This window comes from Gouania willdenowi, chromosome 24 (assembly GCF_900634775.1).
Source record: "Gouania willdenowi chromosome 24, fGouWil2.1, whole genome shotgun sequence".
NCBI classification, from domain to species: Eukaryota; Metazoa; Chordata; class Actinopteri; order Blenniiformes; family Gobiesocidae; genus Gouania; species Gouania willdenowi.
The window spans coordinates 5825213-5847600 of record NC_041066.1 but is presented as its reverse complement, the minus strand read 5'-3'; the positions used below and the strand labels follow the sequence as shown (position 1 = coordinate 5847600).

Here is a 22388-nt window from a genome sequence, read left to right as displayed (position 1 = left end):
TGGAAGCATCCGTCTCTCCCTCGAAGCCCAAATACCACATACATGAATTTTATGAAACCCTTTTTGTTTTTTAATCTTGACATTTGTATTTCGACTTTATTCTCGAAATTTCGACTTTATTCGAAATTAATAAATATTTGAAAAATATTTTCTCTATCAAAATTGGCCCTAATCCTCGAGTCAGGCATTTTTTTTTATCTTTCTGTAAATAAAAGTATATTATTTTCACAATAATAGTAACTATTGTTATTTTGTTTTAAGGCCCCAACAATAGCTGCACCATGTTATCTGCCTAATTCCTGGTGGTGCTACTGTAATACATGGGGCAACTTTCTGTTCAAAAGGAGGAGAAACACATGTGGCAGATAAATATTAGTGCATGTTTTGAAAATATTTATTTGTAATTTAGCATATTTAGTTTAAGCGTTTAAAGAATACCTAAACCCGATGTTTTGGCTGAAGTGGATCTAGGCTGGATTTGTTTTTTAATGCTTGATTAGGGGCGGTGCTCCAGAAACAGTTAAGACACGCCCAGTCTATATTATAAAATCTCTCAGTCGACAAATGCTAGTATATATATATATATATATATATATATATATAAAGTCACCAAAACGCCACAAACTTCCATTTTCAGCCAATAACAAAATTATATTACAGTAGCCTGGTTTCAACCAGCAGGGGGCAGTCACTCTCATTTGACAACATAAGATGCCAAATCAAAATACTTTGATTAAAATGTCAAAAGTTGGACAAGGATCAATGAACAACACTACTTCATACCCAAATACATTTGTTTTTAGCTGAAAAAAGTTGTTTTGGTTTAGTTACTCTTCAATAACCCAATTAAAGGACAAATTTGCATATGAATGAGGACATTTCTTTCTTATTTTTTGTGTCTCTCACATAGAATAACAAAATAGTGTAGCATTTTGGATAGAAAATATATGTAAAGAAGATTATTTAGGATAAACAAAGACAAGTCAATATAAAGTTACATTTTAATCTATGAATAAACCTTGTGTCCTGACAAAATGTCACATCAGTAAAACTTAATATACAATAATCATACAAAACACTATATATGATGGACAAAAACAACTTTTTCAAGTTTTTATTTCATCAATAAATACAAATACCATTGATAGAGACAGAAATATATACAAAATGTATCATCTTTCAATTACAAATATTTGCAGGAAAAAAAAAAAATCATAAATTATAAATAAAAATTAGACATGTTTTACACAATAACAACAGCTTCCGGGAAATGTTCATAACCGCTAGTTAAAGCAGAACTAAGTAACTTGCACTTAGCGCTCCCCCTAAAGGTCCCCTTTGTCGTAAAAACTCCACACCCCCGCCGCCTGCCCCACTCCACAGCTACATGCGCACCTTTGCTCCCCCTTGATGGTAGCAACCAATCACTGAAAAATCCTAATACAACAGTGACACTAAGGGTGCTTTCTCACATGTGACCATGTGAACAGTATGAGGAAGAGAGACAAGCAAAATAAATGAATGATGTGGGCGTAATACAGAAGGGAGTGTGGAAATGTGTGTGATGTGTTTGTTGGTGCTGACAAAGCGGCTCTGAAAATGGATGGATGGATAGATAGATAGATGGATGGCTATTTGTGTGTGTGCTGCCTGACGGAGCGTTGGGTTGCAAGTGTGTGTGCAGTCCTGTTGCCGCCATAAAGCTGTTCGTCTTGCCACCGCGTCGGAAGCAGGAAAGTTGCAAGTGCTGTTTTCTGGCCAGAGACAGCAGGGAGAGATGACAGATCCCCCAATCACTCTATACACACTTGTATTACCATCCCAGGGACTATGAGAAGAATTAATTAAGGTGAAAAAGTTACTTCATTCTGCTTTAATATTAAATGTGAATCACTTTGAAGAGACAGCACTGGTATTTCTGTCTTTATTCATCTGTTAGATGATTGCAGTTGTTCAACAATAAACATGTTCTTGTGATGTTTGCAGTATTGCTTAAAAGAGACAGTTGACACTATATTATATACTAAGCTACATTATAAACCAGTTGCTTTCATTTCCTCTCCTTCTTTGCTGTATTTGTTCTTCTTATTGTTAGTACAGGACATTATAAACCAAGCCACAATAGTCCCAGCCAATAAACTCAATGTTCCCACCAATACTGGCACCCATATAGGTGTGGAGATGGGACACTTGGTCTCAGGGAAGGTCGGGTCAACAGTGGGTGCAGTGATGGTGGTTGTAGTGGGAACGCTGGTGGTTACTGGAGGACTTGGTTGACTGTTGGTCTTGGTGAAGATGAAAGGACTGGCCTATAGGAAACACAAACGGCTTCAAAACTAAGGAAAGGACAACAGTGATTTGACCTGAAACTTTATCAACGACTTCCAACTACCCCGAGTGTGTGCATGCATCATTTTGGAGTAATTTGGTGTTGAAAAACATTCATTTTAATTGTAAGAGTACGGCTCCCTCTCGGTATTGAGCGTGGTATTAAACTCTCTACTTCCGGTTCTGGGTTCATGACGTCACTGTGTAGCAGTTTGTTTGGGTTTAAAAAAGAATGTCAATATTAAAAAACATTTCATGGGAGAGCACACACACACGCCCTCACCACACGTAAGGTATTCGTAATAAAAATATACTAAATTAGTGAAATAAAACAAAAAACTAAACAATATATATACAAAAACTATACAAAAACGACAACAGAAATGCACAAAAATATACAAAAAGGCTCCAAAAACACACAAAATGACTGCAAAAAACATACATTACAGAAAAATACACCAAACAACAACAAAAATATGAAAAACAACAAAAATATGAAAATGACTCAAAATATACAAAATGACAACAGAAATGCACAAAACTACACTAAAAAACATACAAAAATACACATAATGACTCCAAAAAACATACATTACAGAAAAATACACCAAACAAAAAATATATAAAAATGAGTTATAAAATAAACAACAAACACATTTATCATGTGCATCTCCCATAGAATTAAACCAGGGAAATTGCAGACGCTATTTTACTTTGCACCCACACATAAACGCCTTTATAAGACTACAGAGTACAGAGTATGTACACCTCTTTGTACATCCAACCTTCAAACACATACTCATTTGGCCATAATTGACAATGACAACTCTACTTATGCTCCAACATGAATACATACTTCCAACGGGCACTGTACTAATTTTATTAAGTGACGCTGATTTAATAAATGATGTTAAACAACAATAACAGATTTTTAAACAGTTTTAGTTTGTAATCCAATCTGTTCCTGTTTCTCTTTGAATTGATTAAAAATAATGACTGGTTCAAAATATTGGTTCAATAAATTAATATTTAAAAAAATATTAATTTACTTAATTCTTATTATTAAATCTATATATTCTTATCCATTATTCTATATATTAAATTCTTATATAAATTATTTGAGCGCTACAAGATGACTATTGTTGTAATTAGCGCTATATAAATAAAGTTGAATTGAATTGAATTGAATCATTTAATTATTTTTATAATTCAAACCGAATTTTAAGCAACTGTGTTCTATACTTTCACTTTCTCAAATATAAATGTAGTTCAAATTAAATGCAGGATAACAATATCTGAGCTGGCACAATTTGTCACTAATCCTGGCTACTCCGTATCTTTAACACAGGATAAGAAACATGACGATCAAATACTAATTCTAGAAAAAAATAAATGTTTTTTGGGTCGCCAGAGAGTTGTGATATAAAAATGGGGTCACGATGCAAAAAAGGTTGGGAACCATGGCACTAGCTCCTCCCTCCCTTCTCCACTTTAATACTTTAACGTTCCGTCCACCCTTTCCTTCTTTTATTCTCCAAAAAGTGAACAGAAATGTGCATGGAGATTTTTTTCACGCAAAAAGCTGATTTGGCTTCACACCTACCTCAGACGGACAGTGGATCTTGGTACGGTCGTGTGTGAAGTTGTTGTACGCCTGCTTTCGGCCGACTGGCTCCAACTGTTAGAACAGGTCAGTGAATACCGGATCACATTGCTAATACTTTGGATTCTTCAGTGTTTAAACCTCACCATGTTATTCCAAAGTGCGATGGCCATCTCAGCATGAGTTCGATCGCTGATGTGGAAACAATCCAATGAGAAGAAATCTGGGTTGGCCATGCCATCCTGCACAACAAAGCACATTCAATACTGCTGCACTTCAAATAAAAAATACAATGTTGTGTATATTTCAATCACTCACTCCAGTTTGAGGGATAAAAGAGCTTAGCAAAAATGGTTGGAGTACAACAGCAAAGTCTTCTTTGCCATCGTAGCGATCGCTAGAAAGAAGATACTGAATCTCAACCTGGGAAGAAGAAAATAACAACAATAATGATTTAAAAAAAAGTCTGAGAACTATTTATTGACAGGTAAAAGGTGTTCACCTGGTACTGGTGATTGATTCGCTTTATTTCTTCCATCTCTGGGGAGTTTTCTGAAGGGTTTATGACACAGGGACAGCTTACCCTGTTACATTTAGGAGACAAACACTGATTGGTTGTTGGTTGGTTCTTTGCTGAGTCAGCGTGTTCGCTTTACACAGGAAATATGATCTTTTTTGTCTATATTACATTAAAACAGAAAAATAAGACCAACCTCTGCAGCAGGGAACAGCCCAGTGTGTTCTTCTTCACTGACTTGACCACTGCTATCTGCATGATCTCCACAACGTTTACCAACACTTTCGGTACCTTTAGATACAGACAGACAAAAGAAGAAAAGATAGGAACTATTACTTTGGATAAACTCCCACAGACAGTTTTTCAAACTATTGATTTACTTCTTAGTCTTACCTCTTTGTAAAGCATGTCCAAGCCCAGCATGAGACTGTGGCTGTAGTTCTTTGGCGACAAGTTATTCTAAGAACAAATCATGAAACATGTCAGGATATCTTCATATTTATGTTAAACACATTTTAGGGGGAAATACTTACTTGGTCTAAGCAGTAATGGCAGAGATCATTTCCCCCGATGAATATTGTCACCATTTTCCAGTCATTTTCAAAGTTCACCTCCTGTAGAGCAAGAACAAACAACATTAAAATCCAGTGTGAAGGAGCTCACTATGCATGAGGATGAGGTGCTCCATACTTTCAGAATATCGGTAACTACTGTACTCATTCTTTCTGACATTTGGCACTAACGACTGTTCTCAGGTGTTTGTGATGGATTTAAATAAGTATTTCACATACGTAGGTGGAAGTTTAATTTCATCACTGAGTAGTTTTACTTTAGCCACACTTGATGGTTTTCTCGCACATTGTTTTAGATCATCCTACAATTTCACCAACAAATCAAAGTATGGACTTTGATGAAGCCGCTCTTAAAATATTCTTCTGTGTAATTCAGAGGGAAACAAACTGCTGTGTTTGGATTAGGGCTGGGCGATATCGACCAAAATTCCTCATCTTTTTTTTTTTTTTTTCTCAAAATGGCGACATATGAAATAAATCCTGATATTTTCAACTCAATAAATTCTTCCCAGAAAGACAATTCTGGGTTAAATTTCCTGATGCCAAATGTTAACAAACACAATAACCACTTTTGGCTTTTTCTCCTCTGAGGGACAGCATGTGTGAGTGAGGTCTGTGGCTTGTTGAGGGGAAGCTCATGCTGTTCTGAGAAATAGCGAAAGCAGCAACTCCTAAGATGAGTATTTCAATACAAAATAAGCTATAAAATAGAAAACATATCGTTATAGGAGATATTGTAATTTTCTATATGGTGAAAATAGAAATCTTATGATATATTGCCCAGGCCTAGTTTGGATCACAGTTCTTCTGTATGCAACCCAATAACCCTGAGGCTTCAGTTCTGATGGTAAAGTATCCTTTAAGATGTCCAAGAAACGTTCAAGAAGTAAAGCAAGTTCTTTCAGTCCTGAACATCTCTACGCATCACACAACCAGCATAGCCGTTTTTAGCTATAGGCAAACATTGTAATTGCACAGGGCTTCATGAGCCAATGAGGGTCCTTCTCAGAAAGCCTGTCAGTTTTACTGAAAGATGTAGCAAGTTAGGTTTCTACTTTTGGTTTGTTAATCTACAGATGGTTTTTCAATGTCAGATGTTCGTGTCAAATGTTAAACCAATAAATATGTTTTTTTTGTCTTCCTTTTCTTTCTTATAGTCAAATTATAAACTTTAACTATAGTTCCTGGGACTTTTTGCATGAGTGGACAAGCTGATGATCTGTGTAGTTCTGGCAAGCTCGACAGTTTCATTTTTTATCTTCATGGAAGTAAAATAATGAAGAATCCTAAATTCTGATTAAAAATATGATTCTATGTCAAATGCTTTGCAACTTTCCATCAAATACAAGTTCAGTGTCTCACCTTGTTGCCTTTTAGGGCTTGAATGAGAGCTTGCACTTGTGCTAGAATGTCTCTGTGACAGAACGAATACATCTGCAGATGTTAGAGAAAGCACTGATGGAATGGTGGTGGAGATGGTAAAACATGGTCTACATACGAGGTCTTTGCACCAGCGACTGCCATGTTGAAGCCCTTCTGTCTCACTGTCGAACCTCGAGAGAAACCTTTTAAGGAAGGGTTGAACTTCTTCAAGATGTCTAAGGAAATACAGAGAAAAAGATGTGTTAACAGTCACAGAGAGGCGGATGTTTCTGCAGTCGTATCCATAATGTGAACATCTTACTTGGTATAGTTGTGACTGTGTCAAGAGTTCCATCTCCTCCAATGCTGAAAAAAATAAATAAATCATAGACTTATGTTAATTATTCAATGAACTCAAACCATAAAAGAAGTCCACTCATGACTTGCTGCACCTCCATGAAACTCCTCTGTCGTTCCTGTCGAGTTGAAACAAATTCTGTGCCTTGGCGCCGGTGGCTGCCTGTGAACACAGAACAAACAGGGAAAGAAAACAGAGGGAAAGTAAGGTTATGAGCGGTGAGATGAAGACTCACAGTTATCGGTTTTTACACAAAGCCAGCTCAGAGAACAGTTGATCCTCACAACGTCAACCTAATCTGTGTGGCTGATAACAAACTGATTAGATGGTACACAGTTGAGAAACACGTACTGTAGTTCTTCTTTTGTTACTTTATGTCCATGCTGCTTCTTCTGTGTGATATTTAGGTTTCCTTTTTATGTTAACATTAATACCCAGCACTGAAAAGCCTCCACTCCTCATGTGGATCTTGGCTGTTCTTTATAAATGTATAAATGGCAATTTTACAGTAAGTGCTACATTAAAATATGTAATGTTTGCAGATGACACTAATTTGTTCTGGAGATAACTTAAAAGAATTGCTGAGAATAGTAGAAATAGAATTGATATAGTTAAACAATTGGTTTGGTCTTAATAAGCTATCACTAAACAAAAGTAAAACAAAATGAACAAACTGAAATTATCCAAATCTATTTATTTTCTTTACAAAATAAGGGATTTACTAAAAATGAACTGCCTTCATTTACTGTACTTTTCATTTTTAATTTTCATATTTAATACTGATAATGTTTTCTGATTTGTTTGATTATTCCTGGTACTTGATTGGTCTATTCCTTTTTCAGTTGTTGTATTATATATTATAATGTATTAAATTACATTATTTTTGTTTTTTAACTGAAATAAAGTATAGTACCAACTAAGGGTACTTAAGATCTTTCAGGCTATGTTAGCCTCATTACAGCATTGACTAATTTTCATTCATTTTTTTGCACAAAATGGTATGTGACTTACCGTTGTGGAGTCTCCTAAAGCTGCTACCACTTTGATATCTGCTGGTCTGAGCTTGTGCACTACAGACATGAGACAAAATAGAAAGAGCAAGTTTGAGAACAAAGGAAAACTAAGATCTAATCACAAAAAGCTGCACCTAATATGAATGTGAATTTTTCCCTGAGAAAATAAAAAATAAAAACAATCAACATTTAACTTTAAAGCCATCACTACACATGTAAACTAGGCAAAACCTGTATTTGTAAGACGGATACGTATTTGGCAGTTGAAAATTGGCAAAAATGACAACCTGTATCTGGATTTGTTCACAAGTCATATAATACATAAAAAACAAAAGTCTGACCTTGACATTAAATATGACCTTGTGTGAAGGTCAAGGTTACACATTGAAAATAAATGTTGTTCAATGGTACGAGTATGAGCACTGTCTCTCAATTTGTGGCCAAGTAATAAAATTTTAAATTTTTTTGTGACGTCATGATTTTGAACCCCTACCGATCTTTATTACTGGTGGGTCATACAGCTTCGATCCAAGTAAATAAAATACTCCACTCGAGATGAGCTTTTCATTAATATAAGCATTGAAGTTGTAAGATAAATATTCGTCGAGATATAAAAAATTTGGTTTTTGACACTTGACGCAACCTTGACCTTGAAATTTTGGCTCCAAAAAAAGACTACTGCACATCCCCTATGAGATGGCATACGTGCCATTAGTGCTGCATTAAAAGCCTAGGAGGAGTTCTAGGACAAAGCAAGTTGCGGGAAAAAAATAAGAAGAATAACTCCTACAACTAAAGCCTTTTTATGGTCCTCATGGCACGTGTTCATTGATGGGTGGATGTGATGAAGCAGTATTATGGTCTTTAGTCTGTGGTTGTCTCACCTGAGCTTGGTACAGTTTCTGATGGACTGTGGTTGTTACATGAGAAGTCACTTCCCCAATTCTGTGGTGAAAAGAAGAAAAGGAATTTGTGAGTTCTCTAAAAAATTATGTTGAAGCCTACAGTACCTATAAGTTTGAAAGTGTCAGCATTTTGTGCGTTTCATAGCCCAAATGACTAAACATCGCTTTTCCTGGTACGACTGCACAGTCTCACTTCACTGTATGGCAGGAAGAGGCCACACACCCTCCAAAAAGCACATTGCTTCTCTGCCTCTGTAGCGTGTTTGCATATGCTCAATCAGTTCCCCAAGATGAAAACCATTTAGTAAAAAGGCAGCTCTCTACGCTGCCTTTGGAAGTAACCGCGCTATGCTAAATGCTATAAGTTCACAGTGCATTAGTGAATTGATATCACATGGCCGCTGCTGCTACGTTCTCTAGCTAGTGAGCGGGATAACACTACATGCAGCATGAAAGCGCTAGAGACAATAAAAAAACTTTCTTTTGAGGAAAAACGACAGCTTTTAAAAGATGGGAGACCAACACCTGAGCTACCAGACCTTCAGCAAAGGTAAAGTCAGAAAATTGTTCATATTTTCTACAGTGAAAGGTACAAAAGGAAGGATTGGCTTTGTTGTTGTTGTCAGTTTCTCCGTGTTTCAGTGTTTCCAACACAAACAACGGATGTGCTGCCTTGTCATGAGATACATCTTGTTGGGAGAGTATGGAGCTATATTAAATAATTGTTTATGTTTCTTTAATGGTGTTTTACGATGTTGATTTTGTTAGATGGCTAAATGCTTGTTCATGTGGATCTTGTTGGGTTTTTTTTCTTTCTTATTATGAATTGTATATTTTGATAAGCGCATTGAGATTACTTTGTTGTAAATTGCGCTATACAAATAAAGTTGAATTGAATTGAATTAACAGCAGAATCATATGAAATTGTCATTGGTGTTGACATTGGTGGTCTCGATTTGCAACGCCCTGCCTACCCTACCCTAGTGCTCACGGCACGTCACTGTTTCTACTCAACGTGTGAATCATAAAACACTTTGGGATTGATCAAGAAAACACTTAAGTTCAGACGTGACTACTCCCGTTTTTGGTTGAGTAATCGCTGAGTTTTATTTGAAGACATTACGTAACTTACCATAAAGAAATCCAACTAGTTTATTATTAGACTGTTTAATCTAAGTTTGATGTGAAGCTCAGAAAACTTTCCTTTATTACTATCTGCAGGTGCAATGATGATATTCCGTTAGCAATAAAATAATCAAGCTTACTTCTGTATTATCAAGCGTCTGCACAAAGACCTTTGATCAATCATTTGATTCAAGCAGTATAATCATATTAATAAGGACTGAATTCCACAATGTAACAATTAATAATTTTGTCAGTCTTTATTACCGGTACTTTTGTAGATATTACAAAAATCTAAACTCCCAGCTTGAAAACAGGAACATGTTGTGTCATAAATACTCACTGTTACAGGTCCAGGAGTTGGAGAAGGGCCAGCATATTCATACTCGCTGTTATTGTACGTTCGAATAAAAGGTGAATTCTGTGGTGAAAAAATAAGAAATGACATAAGTGCAGAATTTCACCTTTTGTACCAGCATTCCTCGTTCAAGACCGACGGATTGCTCCCTCCTCCAGGGTTCAAACATGGATACAAATTAATCACATGCAAACACATTCAATAGGTTTTAATCTTTCATCTAACTAATATGCCTTTTTACATGTATTGCAAAAGTACATCCAGTAGTAAAGTAAAGACAGCTCAGATCTTGATTTTATATACCTTGCTTGGACACTTTAGGTCAATGGGAACCATAAAATCCTGTTCAACAGTCTTATTACCCAGAGGTTCCAGCTGTTAGAAGAGAAGCACAATAGAGCAACATTTAAGTCTCCAGCAGAATGTGACATCAGGTCAGGGTTTATTTCAGCTCTTTCAGGGTGTTACCATGTTGTTCCAAAGGGCGCGAGCCATCAAAGTCTGAGACTTCTGGCTCAGATGGAAACAGTCTGCGCTGAAGTATGAGCGATCGGGACGCCCATCCTGAGATAAATACAACTATTCAGTACAAGTTTAAAGCCTAGTTTGACACACTACTTAATCAAACTGAAGACTGATATACTGTAGTTCTCAATTGACCTCGCCCCCAAACCCTCATGAAGCTTTAAAGTGAGCCCTGCAACCTAAAAATGACAGAGAGCATTTTTAATCTGAGAGAATACAATGAATCACAGTATTACGAGATGTAATAAACCAAGATATATGAAGTTAGAGGTGGACACTGAACATTTTACATTCAATAAGCTTCATTTAAAAGACACCAGCAACTACAACAGAACCTGCATTAAAACTTAGAAACATCAGTCCTTTTAAAACGCTAACACTTAAAAGAGTAATTTTGAAGCACATATCAATTACTTGCAAAATAAAAGCACAGGAGTCTTTTTTTGAATCCATGAAGAGCCTGTGACCCACTATGAACCTATTTCTGAGCTCTGTCTACAGGATATTGGCTGATTCTTAGTTTCTTTCATGTTAAGTTAGCCCTCGTCTCTTGCGCTCAGAGATCTGCATACATTTGTGAAAGCAATGAATTCAGGGACTGACCGGCAGCTTTGGGACGACGATTTCCCTGAAGAAAGGCTGGACTACCACGGTGAAGTCTGGGCGAGTGTCATAGCGGCCAGACTCTACGAGCTCATTCAGAACACGCTGAAGAAAAAGCATCATAAATAAATGCCTTTGGTGCTGACTGAACTGAGTGTGTTCGCTCAGGTCATTCTACCTGGTAACCTCTGTTCATTTCTTCAGCCATTTCAAGAGCTTTAGAGTTTGGCTTTGGCAGGATGACACACGGACACAGAATACTGGGAACAAAGACATTAAGCCGCTGTAGTGTTTGCAATCACTTTTAGAGAGATATGTCAGGTTTTTGTGAAATTTTGATCCAGAAATCTGCGAAACTCACTCTACCAGCCAGGTGGGACAATTCACTGAAGAATTCAAGTGCATTTCTCTTAGTGGTGTGATATGAAGAGGCTCGATTAGATTCACAAAAGCTCGAGGAACCTGGACGAGGCCACTTTAGTCAAAACCCACACACAGCATAAACATACATTGTCACTTATTTAAGCACTTATTTCACCTGCTGGTGGAGATAATCCAGGCTCTGACGGACATTACGAGCATAGCTTTCCATGGAGTAGCGCAGCTGCGAGATGAGAGCAAAACATTCTTGCAGTCAGTATTTCTCACTCTGGGGACTTTGAAAATAGTCTCTGAGTGTTTAGACTCACAGAGTTATAACAGAAGTCACAGAGGTCGTTTCCACCGATGAAAACGGAGATCACTTTCCAATCAGTTTCAAAGTTGATTCTCTGGAAACATAGAAAATAAAAATGTACTTTATAGTGTGAACTGTACCTTGTTTTGAACCACTGTCTTTTATCAGATGTGAAACTCCCTGTCATACTGTTGTATGCCACCACTTTGGAGGGAGTTGTGTGTAATTGTTGGGTGTGTGCGTGGTTGCTTTGAGTTTTTCTGGGCACATGTGTCTGATTGTGCTTGTCAGTGGAAGTGTTGAAGTGAAAGATGTGATGATTGTAGGTGCATGTGCATCTTTGGGTGAGTGTGGACGCATCCCTTCAGTGTGTCACAAGTTAAACACAATGTACGCATGTTGCTGCTGTGTTTTTGTTGTTTCTTTTTTCAATGAAAACATAACTTTATATTTTGTGATGAGTGCCATGAGATGATTTCTTGTGTATAAGTAAAGTAAAAATTGATGTTGGCATCGGCTTGAATGTTTCAACCTAATTTATTACCTGTCCATTTAATGGTTCTATGTCATTGTTACAGAACATCTTTTATCTTTTGATCATCTTTGCTTGAATATCTATATCTTCAGTGGCGTGCACAGGTAGACACTAGGTGGTGCTAAATTACCTCCCCTTTGCCCTCTGGACCAAGCAAGTGGCCTTTTAAAAAATTTTTTTTTTTTTTTTTTTTTGTGGCCCATGCTTACATGATCATATGTAAGTGCTCATCGAGTAAAAGCGTGTGATAATAATGCCCCAATTAATATTCCCCCCACCTGCACACACCTCTGTCAACGTGAATGCACAGAGCGGACACAAACGGAGGCAGCAGACAGTGCACAGCTGCAGCCCAAACACACCTCCTCCCCTGCCCACCAGCCAAACACATACATGAATCCATTTATTTGTCTCTGTTGTGAAGTAGCCTGTCTCAAAGCCACACAGCTGGGCATAAATTATCCGACTGCCCACCAGCTTAACAAGCGAGACGCTTCCCAAAATCAATAATAGATATGACGTGATGATGATCACCGGTAGAGTTTGTCATTGGTATCCTACAGCAGTTTAGGATTAGTAGTAGATTTAGTAGGCTATTGTGTAGGTTTACATTAGGCTACATAATTAACACTTGCAGTAATGTATTTGCTAAATGACAAACAGGTCAGAGTCAAGAGTCATGTTCACTGTTTAGGGCTGTTTTGAACTGTTCCTCTAATTTTACTGAAATATCTTAAAAGCTGTCCACATTTTATTTTAACTACACAAATTGGTTTGGCTGTACTAAATTAGCATTAAGCTATTTTAGATAATTCTGTTATTTTGTACCAACAAGTTATTTCTATGTTACAAGACTTGCAGTAATCTTGTATTTACCTTAATATGCTATATTTAACCTTAAAAAAATAGGCTATCACTAAAACTATTATTATTCTATTCTAGGCAGCTACAGCAGGGAAGCAGTAGGCTAGGAAAATGACACTTTGTACAATTCTTTTGTTCTGACAGGGGAAAAAGAGTACACCAATCTATCATTGTAGCTTGTAACTTGCTTAAAATTTTTCCATGTGCGTTTATTCCAAAGAAATAAAACTATAGTGACTGACTGATCAGTGCTATAGTGTGTAACTCTAACAGTTCAAAGGTCGAGTCATTTTATTAAGATATTGACATAAATAAATATGCAATTACATTCAACATGTGCCTGTAATGTTTATTTATTTTTTTAAATCTCACACTGCTATAATAAGGCAGCCATCAGTTCTACATGCAGCATAAAGTGCCCTTATTTTGCACTGGGCACCTGCCCCCCAAAATGTCTGTGCACGCCACTGTATATCTTGGTCAAAGTCTGTCTGTTCCAGTTTGACAAAATGAACATAAAATATCATTAAATAAGTTTTAAACTTTTCACTCATACATAGATTTTTTATGTAGTTAATATTTAAGATACACAAAAAGGTTCAGGTAAACATGTGTATCCACATGTTGTGTGAGTTTAGATGTTAAACTTACCGAGTCATTCTTCATCCTCGCCACTAGGGCTTGAACCTGTGTCGGCACGTTCCTGGATAGAAAATAATTGGTGAAATGTAAATGAAACAGACATGAACATAACTTTAATCCCCAACCTTCACCCATCATTTGATATATTTTACTGTAGAATGAATGATCTACTCTGGGATTGATTATGGGTTCTGTACATGTTGCAAAGAACATGATACTTAATAGACTTCCCTGTATTTAACGCCTCAGAGTCTATTGACGGATATGTAAACAGAATTGGACTCACGTGCTCTTTGCTCCTGTCACAGCCTGGTTCAGGAAAGCTTGAGGAGTATCCTGTTTTCCCTTCCCAACCGAAAATCCCGTAACACTGGGATTGAAATACTTTAATATATCTGCAAAAAATTAAAACGTAAGCTCATTATTACATTATTTATTTTTGTGTCATGTATCATAATAACCATCATGTCAGAGAGTAGCAAGATTATATAGCCATTAAAGAGTCTCACTGGGTAGAGTGGTGACAGTTGTTAGGTTATCATCTCCTCCAACACTGTGAAAACACATCAAAATTAGTTTCAGATTAAGAATATTTTTTACATGTATTTCCACATGGCTGTAGGAGCGTTGACCAACCTCCAGGATAAACCTCTGTACTGACTCAGGACGTCCAGAATATTGTTGGGACCCGATGGAATTCCATTCCCCGCCTAAAATATTGCAGTATAAACCTGGTAAACATTTACACATTTATATAAATAAGAAGGGAATTAAAATAAGCTCTCACTGTCAAAGAGTCGCCCACAGCAGCCACCACTTTGATATCTGCAGGCCTCAATTCATGGACTGGGAAAACACAAAAGAAAGAAATGTTGATATTGGCATTTAATGGCTGTCAGATGTAGTTATGAAGGTAAGAATGGAAAGAAAAAGAAAGGTAGTATTAGCTCTTCTTTGTATTGCCTCTCACCTGTGGTGGGTGTGGACTCTGATGGGCTGAAGTCATTACAAGGCATGGCTGTTCCTGTAAACTGGATAGAAACATAGGCTTTGTTTGAAATGGCATATACTAATATATTACTCATACTAATATTGATGTCAAAATAAGTATGTAATGCGTTCACATTAGATAGTATGACAAGATTGAGTATGTGAGAAATAGCCAGATGTATACTATAGCAGAACATTTTTTAAGTATTCACGGTGAGCACACGAGTCATACTCAACCACCCCACGATTCATTGTGAGTGTAATGTAAAATCATCCTGGGACCGGCTTCAAGCTAAAAATCAAACATCCCCTTTTCAAAACAAAAGCATCTTTCCTTGTCTTCCATTAGTTTTGAATACTAAATAGGGCTCTTGTTTTGAAGTTAACCAAAAGTTTAGTGAGTAGCACAATAGCGGGTCTCTGAAAATCTTGTAAATGTTGGCATGAAATGTGTTTCAGTGAGTTTTATAAATCAAATTACCACATGTTGATATATTACTTGGTCAAAAAGTGGAGAATCAACGGAAATGATTTAGCCTCAGTGTGCCTCAGGTTTTTGTTGTTGTAGGTTCGAAATGAATTATGGGAAAGTTGAAGTAATCATCCTAACCATACTTATAGTACTGTATATAGGTGACAGTATATATTCATTGAGTTTGTTATGCATAGTACAGGGTGTGCCATTTCAAACACAGCCATAGATCTATGTGAGCAAAGCAGACAGAATGCAGCATTTACGATCGACGCTGCAGACGTCACTTACTGGGTGAAGAAGAGGGGAGTCGTTGCTGTGGTGATATGAAGGAGAGTTTCCCTCTGTCCTGAGAAAGGCTCGCTCCTTAGAGCATGAGGGGGAAGAGAGGAAGAAGAGTATCAGTATGGCGCTCAGAATAATCATTATGCATCCACTGGGATCCAGATTGAACTCTGTGTATGGGTTCATCAGCACAGTTAGTCACCTCAGTAGGACATGGCAGCGTGAGCATCTCTCCATTGTTCTCTGCAGTGGGTTGGTCGACTGTTGGCTGCAGCTACAAGACAGAAAACTCTTTGTTCTCGTGTTTGTTATACTGACAACAGCAGAAAGGCAAGTGAGAGAAATGCACTGGGCTTACCAGATTGCTCCATATTTGCACCGTCAGTCTATCAGAGTGTTGTGAGGCCTTGGAATCAGAGAGAGGTGTCTTATTCTGTAAATAGAGATAAGAAACCATAAACTTACATCTTTGACAGAGCACAATGAAAAGAAACGACGGACATCAGATATTTAAATACAAAAAGATTGTTTAGATTTTCATCTCAAGCCCTATAACTACAAGGAAAATTGTATTTCTTTAATTGTTAGCGCTACTTGAGACGATCATTTTTCAACAGATAAAGACTATGGTGTAGAGCCAATCACTGTCCTTTTCTGACAAAGAAACACAAGAAGTTCTTGTAAGAAGCATAAAGTAAAAAACACTTTGCATACATCCACGGGACTCCACATCCCACAATGCAATGCACAAAACCTTTTCAACATGTCAACAAACTGGAGATCAAAACAGACTTTCGAGCGGCAATTTCAACCTTCTGCATTTGTCTAGATCAGTGGTTCCCAAACTTTTCACATTCCCGTTCCCCTTCAGACATTGAACCTGAAGCCATGTACCCCCTACTCCCATGTACCCCCTACTCCCATGTACCCCCTACTCCTACAAACTTAAAAACACAATAATGGAATGACATATACAATGTAGCCCTAGAGCACAAATCTGCATGGCCCTTTAGACCATCAAATTAGGCCTGCAGGAAAAAGTGAAAAAGACAGAAAAAACATAGATTATTGTCCAGATTACCAAATAATTCAGTTGTGGATAAATCAGCTCATATATTTCAGTTATCTAAATACACAAATTCAATGTATACACAATGTCCACAATATTTGGAGGATCGCAATTCATCCCATGCTTTTTTTCCCATGACTGCAGTCAATTATTTAACACAATTTCCACAAATTAAATACAAATATGTCTCAAAATTAATGAAATTTGAAAGAAAAAAATCATGCAGGGACTGACGTGTCACCTATTGCCTTACATACTTTATGCATGATTGATACGTTGTGTAAAGTACAAACTTGGGTACATTAATCAATGTTTTTTAAGTTTCTATTCATATACCCCCTGTGACAATTTGCGTACCTCACTTTAGGAACCTAGGGTCTAGATAGATAGATGCATTATTTTATCGTCATTCAAACGAAACATCAGAAACGCACTGCAGAACAAAATTACGATGCATTTGGCCACGATAAACTGTGGCTAAACATCACAGTGGAATATCAAAAAGAATAAAGAATAAAAACCTGGAAGGAGGAATGATAAATATGTGAATGTGTTGTATAAATATATGTGCAAAAGTCTATAGTATATCATCTGTGATTTATTGATCTATGAGGGCTACACTGATTAATTCAGTTGAAAAATGAACGTCTTCAGAGCTAAAGTCCTCAGATTATATTATAACCAAATAAAGCTCACAGTGCTGAGAACTGCTCTGTTTAGAATCTAAATGAACTCTCCTGCTAACTGTCACATTTACATTTCTTTGCAGATGTTCAGTAATGTGCAGTTAGAAATCAATAAACCCAAAGTAAATGAAACCTTTAAAGATGGATTAGCCAATAATCAGCCACTAGTGGCTACTTACAATAAAAAATGACTGGTCTCCGATTAAAGGGACGTCCTGCAGGGTGACGACGAAATCCTCTCTGTCACTGTACCACTTCCTCTGCACCATTAGCTCATCCAAAGACTCCTGAACAACAGCGTTTGAAAGAGATTAGGATCTAACACAGTGAAAAACATAACAGCAAAATATGGCTTTGATGATTGGTGAGCAAACGTACCAGCAGAGCATGAGTCAGCATGGCCTGCTCCAGTCTGTGTTCACCATCACTGATTCTGTCCTTACACACACAATCACTGTGGGAAAAAAAAAACACATTCAGTCATCAAAACTGAGCGATAAACAATGGATAAAAGTGAACGAGCAAACAATCCCACAAAAATATCATCCCACGTTGAGTCTGTTGGTTACAGGCCTACTTTGCGTGGAAAGCCTGCGACCAAATTTAAGCATATATCCTGAGCTGATAGCACCACTGCTAACTGTTATAAGACCAAATGTTCAAAAATCTAAATAAATTAATAATAATAAATAAATTGTTATTTAACCAACAATCGTATCAAGTTGTTACATCGTAGGTCCCTGTTCTAGTTCATTTCAGCTCAGTTATTTAACTAATTTAGTTATGATTTATCTTCACTTTGTTTTAGTTTAACCCCTATTTTTCCTCATTATTTTTGTCCTTCTTGGATAGCTTTGTTTCATACAAATGTATTTGAGAAACATCTGCCTTGTTTATCCACCTTGTTTTTTTATTTTTTTTAATTTTTTTTATTCGTATTTTAGCTAACAAAGTTTAGCCTTCCTAGGTTAAACTGAGCCTATTTTTAGTTTCTTACATTTTAAATTAACTTCAAAAAAATGTTGTTAGCGTTGTAAATCAAAGTTTTATCCTAAAATCTAGTGCTGGAAAGCAAATTAACACACACAAAAAAACCCTAAAAACATTCTCCAATCAATCAAATACTGTAAATTTGAGCCAGTTTCACGTACTTGCTCTGGGTTTCTCCATCCCATAATGCAATGCTTACGATTGTCCGTTGCAGCTACGAGAAGAAAATGATTGAAAATGAGTTAAATACTAGTGCAACAGAGAGGAATCATTACAACCAATGATGTGAAATACACCTGAGAGTGTAGGAAGTGCAGAGCTTTGTCCACTTCAGTAACTGCTGATCTGATGACAGAGCTGATCTGCAGCAAAAACACAGAGCGGTGTAAACACTGTAAACCTGTCTTATCTTATCTTGGTTTCACCATGTTATTCACTTGTAAATATGCAGGAGAATGGACATGACCCCCACTAGAACACCACCACTTTGGCTGCCAATTCTCTTGGGACTAAATAAGCATAGCAACCAGCTTCTATAGGCTAAATGTATATAATAAGGACAACTATCAAATCACTACATTAAAAAAATTATTTTGTGATATTCAACAATATGCAAAACTTGCAGCATGTTAGTACATAAAAAAAACAAGTGTAGTAGTTTATTTACATGTCTGTGGTGTACATCTATTCAATATTGCAGAAAGAACCATAACAATATATAATAGATCATTTTAGGATATTATTTTTACATAATGTGCAATATTATAAAACATTTCTAAAGTATTATAATATAACAATAACATACAGTGTATTAGCCATAGGCGGCTTTCAGTCTAATCTTGTGCAATCCACTAAAGTAAATGCAAAATAACTTCAAAAACACAAAAAATGACAACAGCTAAACAGCTAAAAACAATAAATGACTCTGAAAACATACAAATTGACTCTGAAAGCATACAAAATTACAGAAAAATATACAAAAAAACAACAAAATTGCAGAAAAGGACTAAGGTCTAAATGGTCATGAGATTAATCCACAGGCACCAGTGTAGGTACACGTGATTTAAAGTGTTTGTGTGAGTTCTGACTTGTGTAGTTTACCTGCTGCTGCTCACAGACACAGAGCTGGTCCACCTGAACAAAGAGAAGCACCAACTTCCAATCTCTGTTCATGATGATGTGCTGATAGGTGAAAGAAAGAAGAAAAGTCAGATCAACTGCTTTTAAGATGCCAGTAACACTTATGTTGTGTATCATGTATTAGCAATTGATTGTACAGCCCTATGTATTACATAGAAAAGTGTAGCATTTAAAAAAAGAACGTACAGATTTAATTTGTTTTTTAGATTTTTCTACTAAAAGCCCAGTGTATAATTCTTCATGTTACCCTGAGCGTTGTTATAATTTGCACATTGGATTAATGGATTGAGATTGATGGAATTTCAGAAATATAAGTAATGATTTCAAATGTATTTGAGCTGACAATAAAAGTTGTAACAAAGTTGTTCATTTACATTTTCACTTTTCATATTGCGTGGCATGATGAAGAATAAATAACTAAATGCCTTTTCTTCTATATTTGTCATGGCTTAAGAGCCGGGTTGTGACCGAGTACACATACCTGATTGTTCTGCATATCAAAGGTCACCTCCTTTGCCTGCACCACTAGTGAGTTTCTGTGAGCAGAAGGAGAAACATTAGAAACACATCACGTCAGCTGACACTACTTTTACTTTACATGTCATATATAGCCCAAACTAGTGGTTTCTGTACCTGTGCTGTCCAAAGGCATTTGTGTCATCTGGAAGGTGACTGATCAGATCGGGGTTATACATGCTCAACAGATCTGATTAAAGGAAATACACGCCCAAAAAAAAAAGATGTGACCTAAAAGCCAACAAATGAAGCACTTACAGTTTGTGACCCTCCGGCTTTGCCTGAGTCAACATCATATCTCACAGGTACTATTTTACTCAGTTATCAGAGTACAGGTACGTTGATATCAAAGTGGCAACTTTATCACATAGTATTTGTGATATAAAATCATATCAGTGGAATTAAACTGATTTAGTTTGACTGTGAGGCAATACTGGTGAAAGTCAAGTTCATCCAATCTGAAAACACGAGGAGACGTCGCTCTCACCTCTGAGTCTGGATGAGACTGTGGACAGCTCCGAACTGCAGGAGACAAAAACCTCAGCGTGAATTCAGCTATATTAATATAGTGCCAAATACAACATGTCATCATCTCATAGGAAAATATGAAGTTATGTTTTAGAATGCATGAAATATTGGAGAGATGAACTCACCTGGGTGATTTAAAGCCAATAAAGGAAAGTACGCTCACATCTGAGGGTCTTACACTGTTCACTATCGAGACAGAAAAAAAACTATAATGCACTTAAACATTGTTGCACAAATAAGGACAATAAGGATAAATTTTTTATTTTTTTATTTTTTTTGGCAGAAGAGACAAGAGATGCATTAAATTTACTGGCATTAGCATAAATGGGTTTGCATGAACCTTTTATCACAACAGTAGAGAAGAAGCAACTGGTTACTCATATCCACATAAACATTTTTAAATAAAGATTGGACATAAAAAAGAGAGGAATTATTATAATCTACACAATTATGAGGAGAAATTGGTGTGAAAGTCTTACCAGATGATGGAGGGGGCTGTGAGGGGAACATCTTGGTGCAGGAGAAAGCAGCTGTCAGAGGACGTATGGATCAGGTATGAGAGGATTGTTTAACTGCAAATGTGTTTACATTCTAACAAATGCCCTCAGAGATAATATCACAATCACGCAACTTTGTAGATTTACAGTATTTAACCAGATTAGCATAAAACTAATCAGAATCAGAACGTTTTTTTTTTGCCCTGTATGTTTGTACGTACAGGGAATTTGGCTAAATTAAACAAATATCAATTATGATTAAATAATACCAATCACAGTGTGTTTAAGAAACACATTAAGAGTTTATAGATCAGGAATTCCAAAAGTGGGATCAATAAAAAAATACAAGCAAGAATGGAAATTCATGAACAGCCTTCAGATAAATACTTATATGTGTCCACTATTTATTTATCTTTGTCATTATCATCTTAGATTCCGTAGTTCCACAAATGTTTTTAAAAAAACAACAACAACAACAATATTTTGTACATTAAAATGGTAAATGAACAAAAGCCTGATATAGCAAAAAGATTCAAATAGTTTAGGATCCAAACATAATTTGTAACATGGTTATCTGCATTATCATGGATGAGCATTTAATTACATATTTAATTTACTTCAAAGCACTATGTTTTTTGTTTTTGTTTTGGTAGTATTTTTAGTAATTACCTTTACTTTTTAAATTATGCCTCTTATGATTATTTCATTCTTTTTTTGGATGGTTGTCATAAATTTAAATATTTTCTTTCTTTCTTTAAAAAAAATTCAGAAGTGAAATGATTCATTATAAACTGTGGTGTGGTATTACTAGATTATGGTCAGTCCTGTGGCCCAACCAGTAAAAACCACTATAAGAAATACTGTAAACTAAACTCATTTTTTGTTTGTTTGTTTTTACACAAGGGAAACAACCCTAGTTATCGGTTATTCAGTTCTTTGGACAACAAATTCTCCTCAATTTACTTATACTTTATACATTTTTTCTTGTGTTGCTTTAGCAATAAATTAATTTCACAACAAAGGCATTTTATTTAGACTTTAGATTAACAAAGTAGCAGATTAAACAGCCGTAAAGACCTGTTGTCCATATGACACCCAGCACCAAGATCAAAACCAGTTGTCGCAGCATCCTCTGGAAATGTTGGTCCTCGTCAAAGTTTTCTTTGCTTTCCGGCAGCTTCTCTTTGCGCACTGTGGTCTCCCTACATTATCATTTATACTCTCCCTTTGCA

At 36.4% G+C, this 22388-nt stretch overlaps 1 protein-coding gene across 1 annotated transcript; it reads right to left on the bottom strand.

Annotated features, from left to right (window-relative positions):
• Positions 1 to 1529: 1529 nt before the first annotated feature.
• Positions 1530 to 22388, bottom strand: LOC114457900 (phospholipase B1, membrane-associated-like). The gene is made up of 42 exons (XM_028440039.1): positions 22234 to 22388; positions 21139 to 21189; positions 20785 to 20845; positions 20619 to 20653; positions 20249 to 20321; positions 20097 to 20151; positions 19577 to 19657; positions 18772 to 18837; positions 18637 to 18689; positions 17864 to 17939; positions 17665 to 17772; positions 16089 to 16163; positions 15933 to 16004; positions 15737 to 15811; positions 14954 to 15014; positions 14771 to 14829; positions 14620 to 14693; positions 14493 to 14536; positions 14270 to 14378; positions 13993 to 14044; positions 11956 to 12036; positions 11805 to 11870; positions 11628 to 11728; positions 11445 to 11526; positions 11267 to 11371; positions 10607 to 10702; positions 10442 to 10513; positions 10124 to 10201; positions 8638 to 8698; positions 7752 to 7810; positions 6835 to 6902; positions 6705 to 6748; positions 6519 to 6618; positions 6383 to 6434; positions 4982 to 5062; positions 4842 to 4907; positions 4645 to 4739; positions 4434 to 4515; positions 4250 to 4354; positions 4078 to 4173; positions 3932 to 4006; positions 1530 to 2309 (listed from the first exon to the last, which is right to left on the bottom strand). Exons 1-42 carry the CDS (start codon positions 22283 to 22285, stop codon positions 2034 to 2036), a joined length of 3273 nt encoding a protein of 1090 aa, XP_028295840.1. The 5' UTR covers positions 22286 to 22388; the 3' UTR covers positions 1530 to 2033.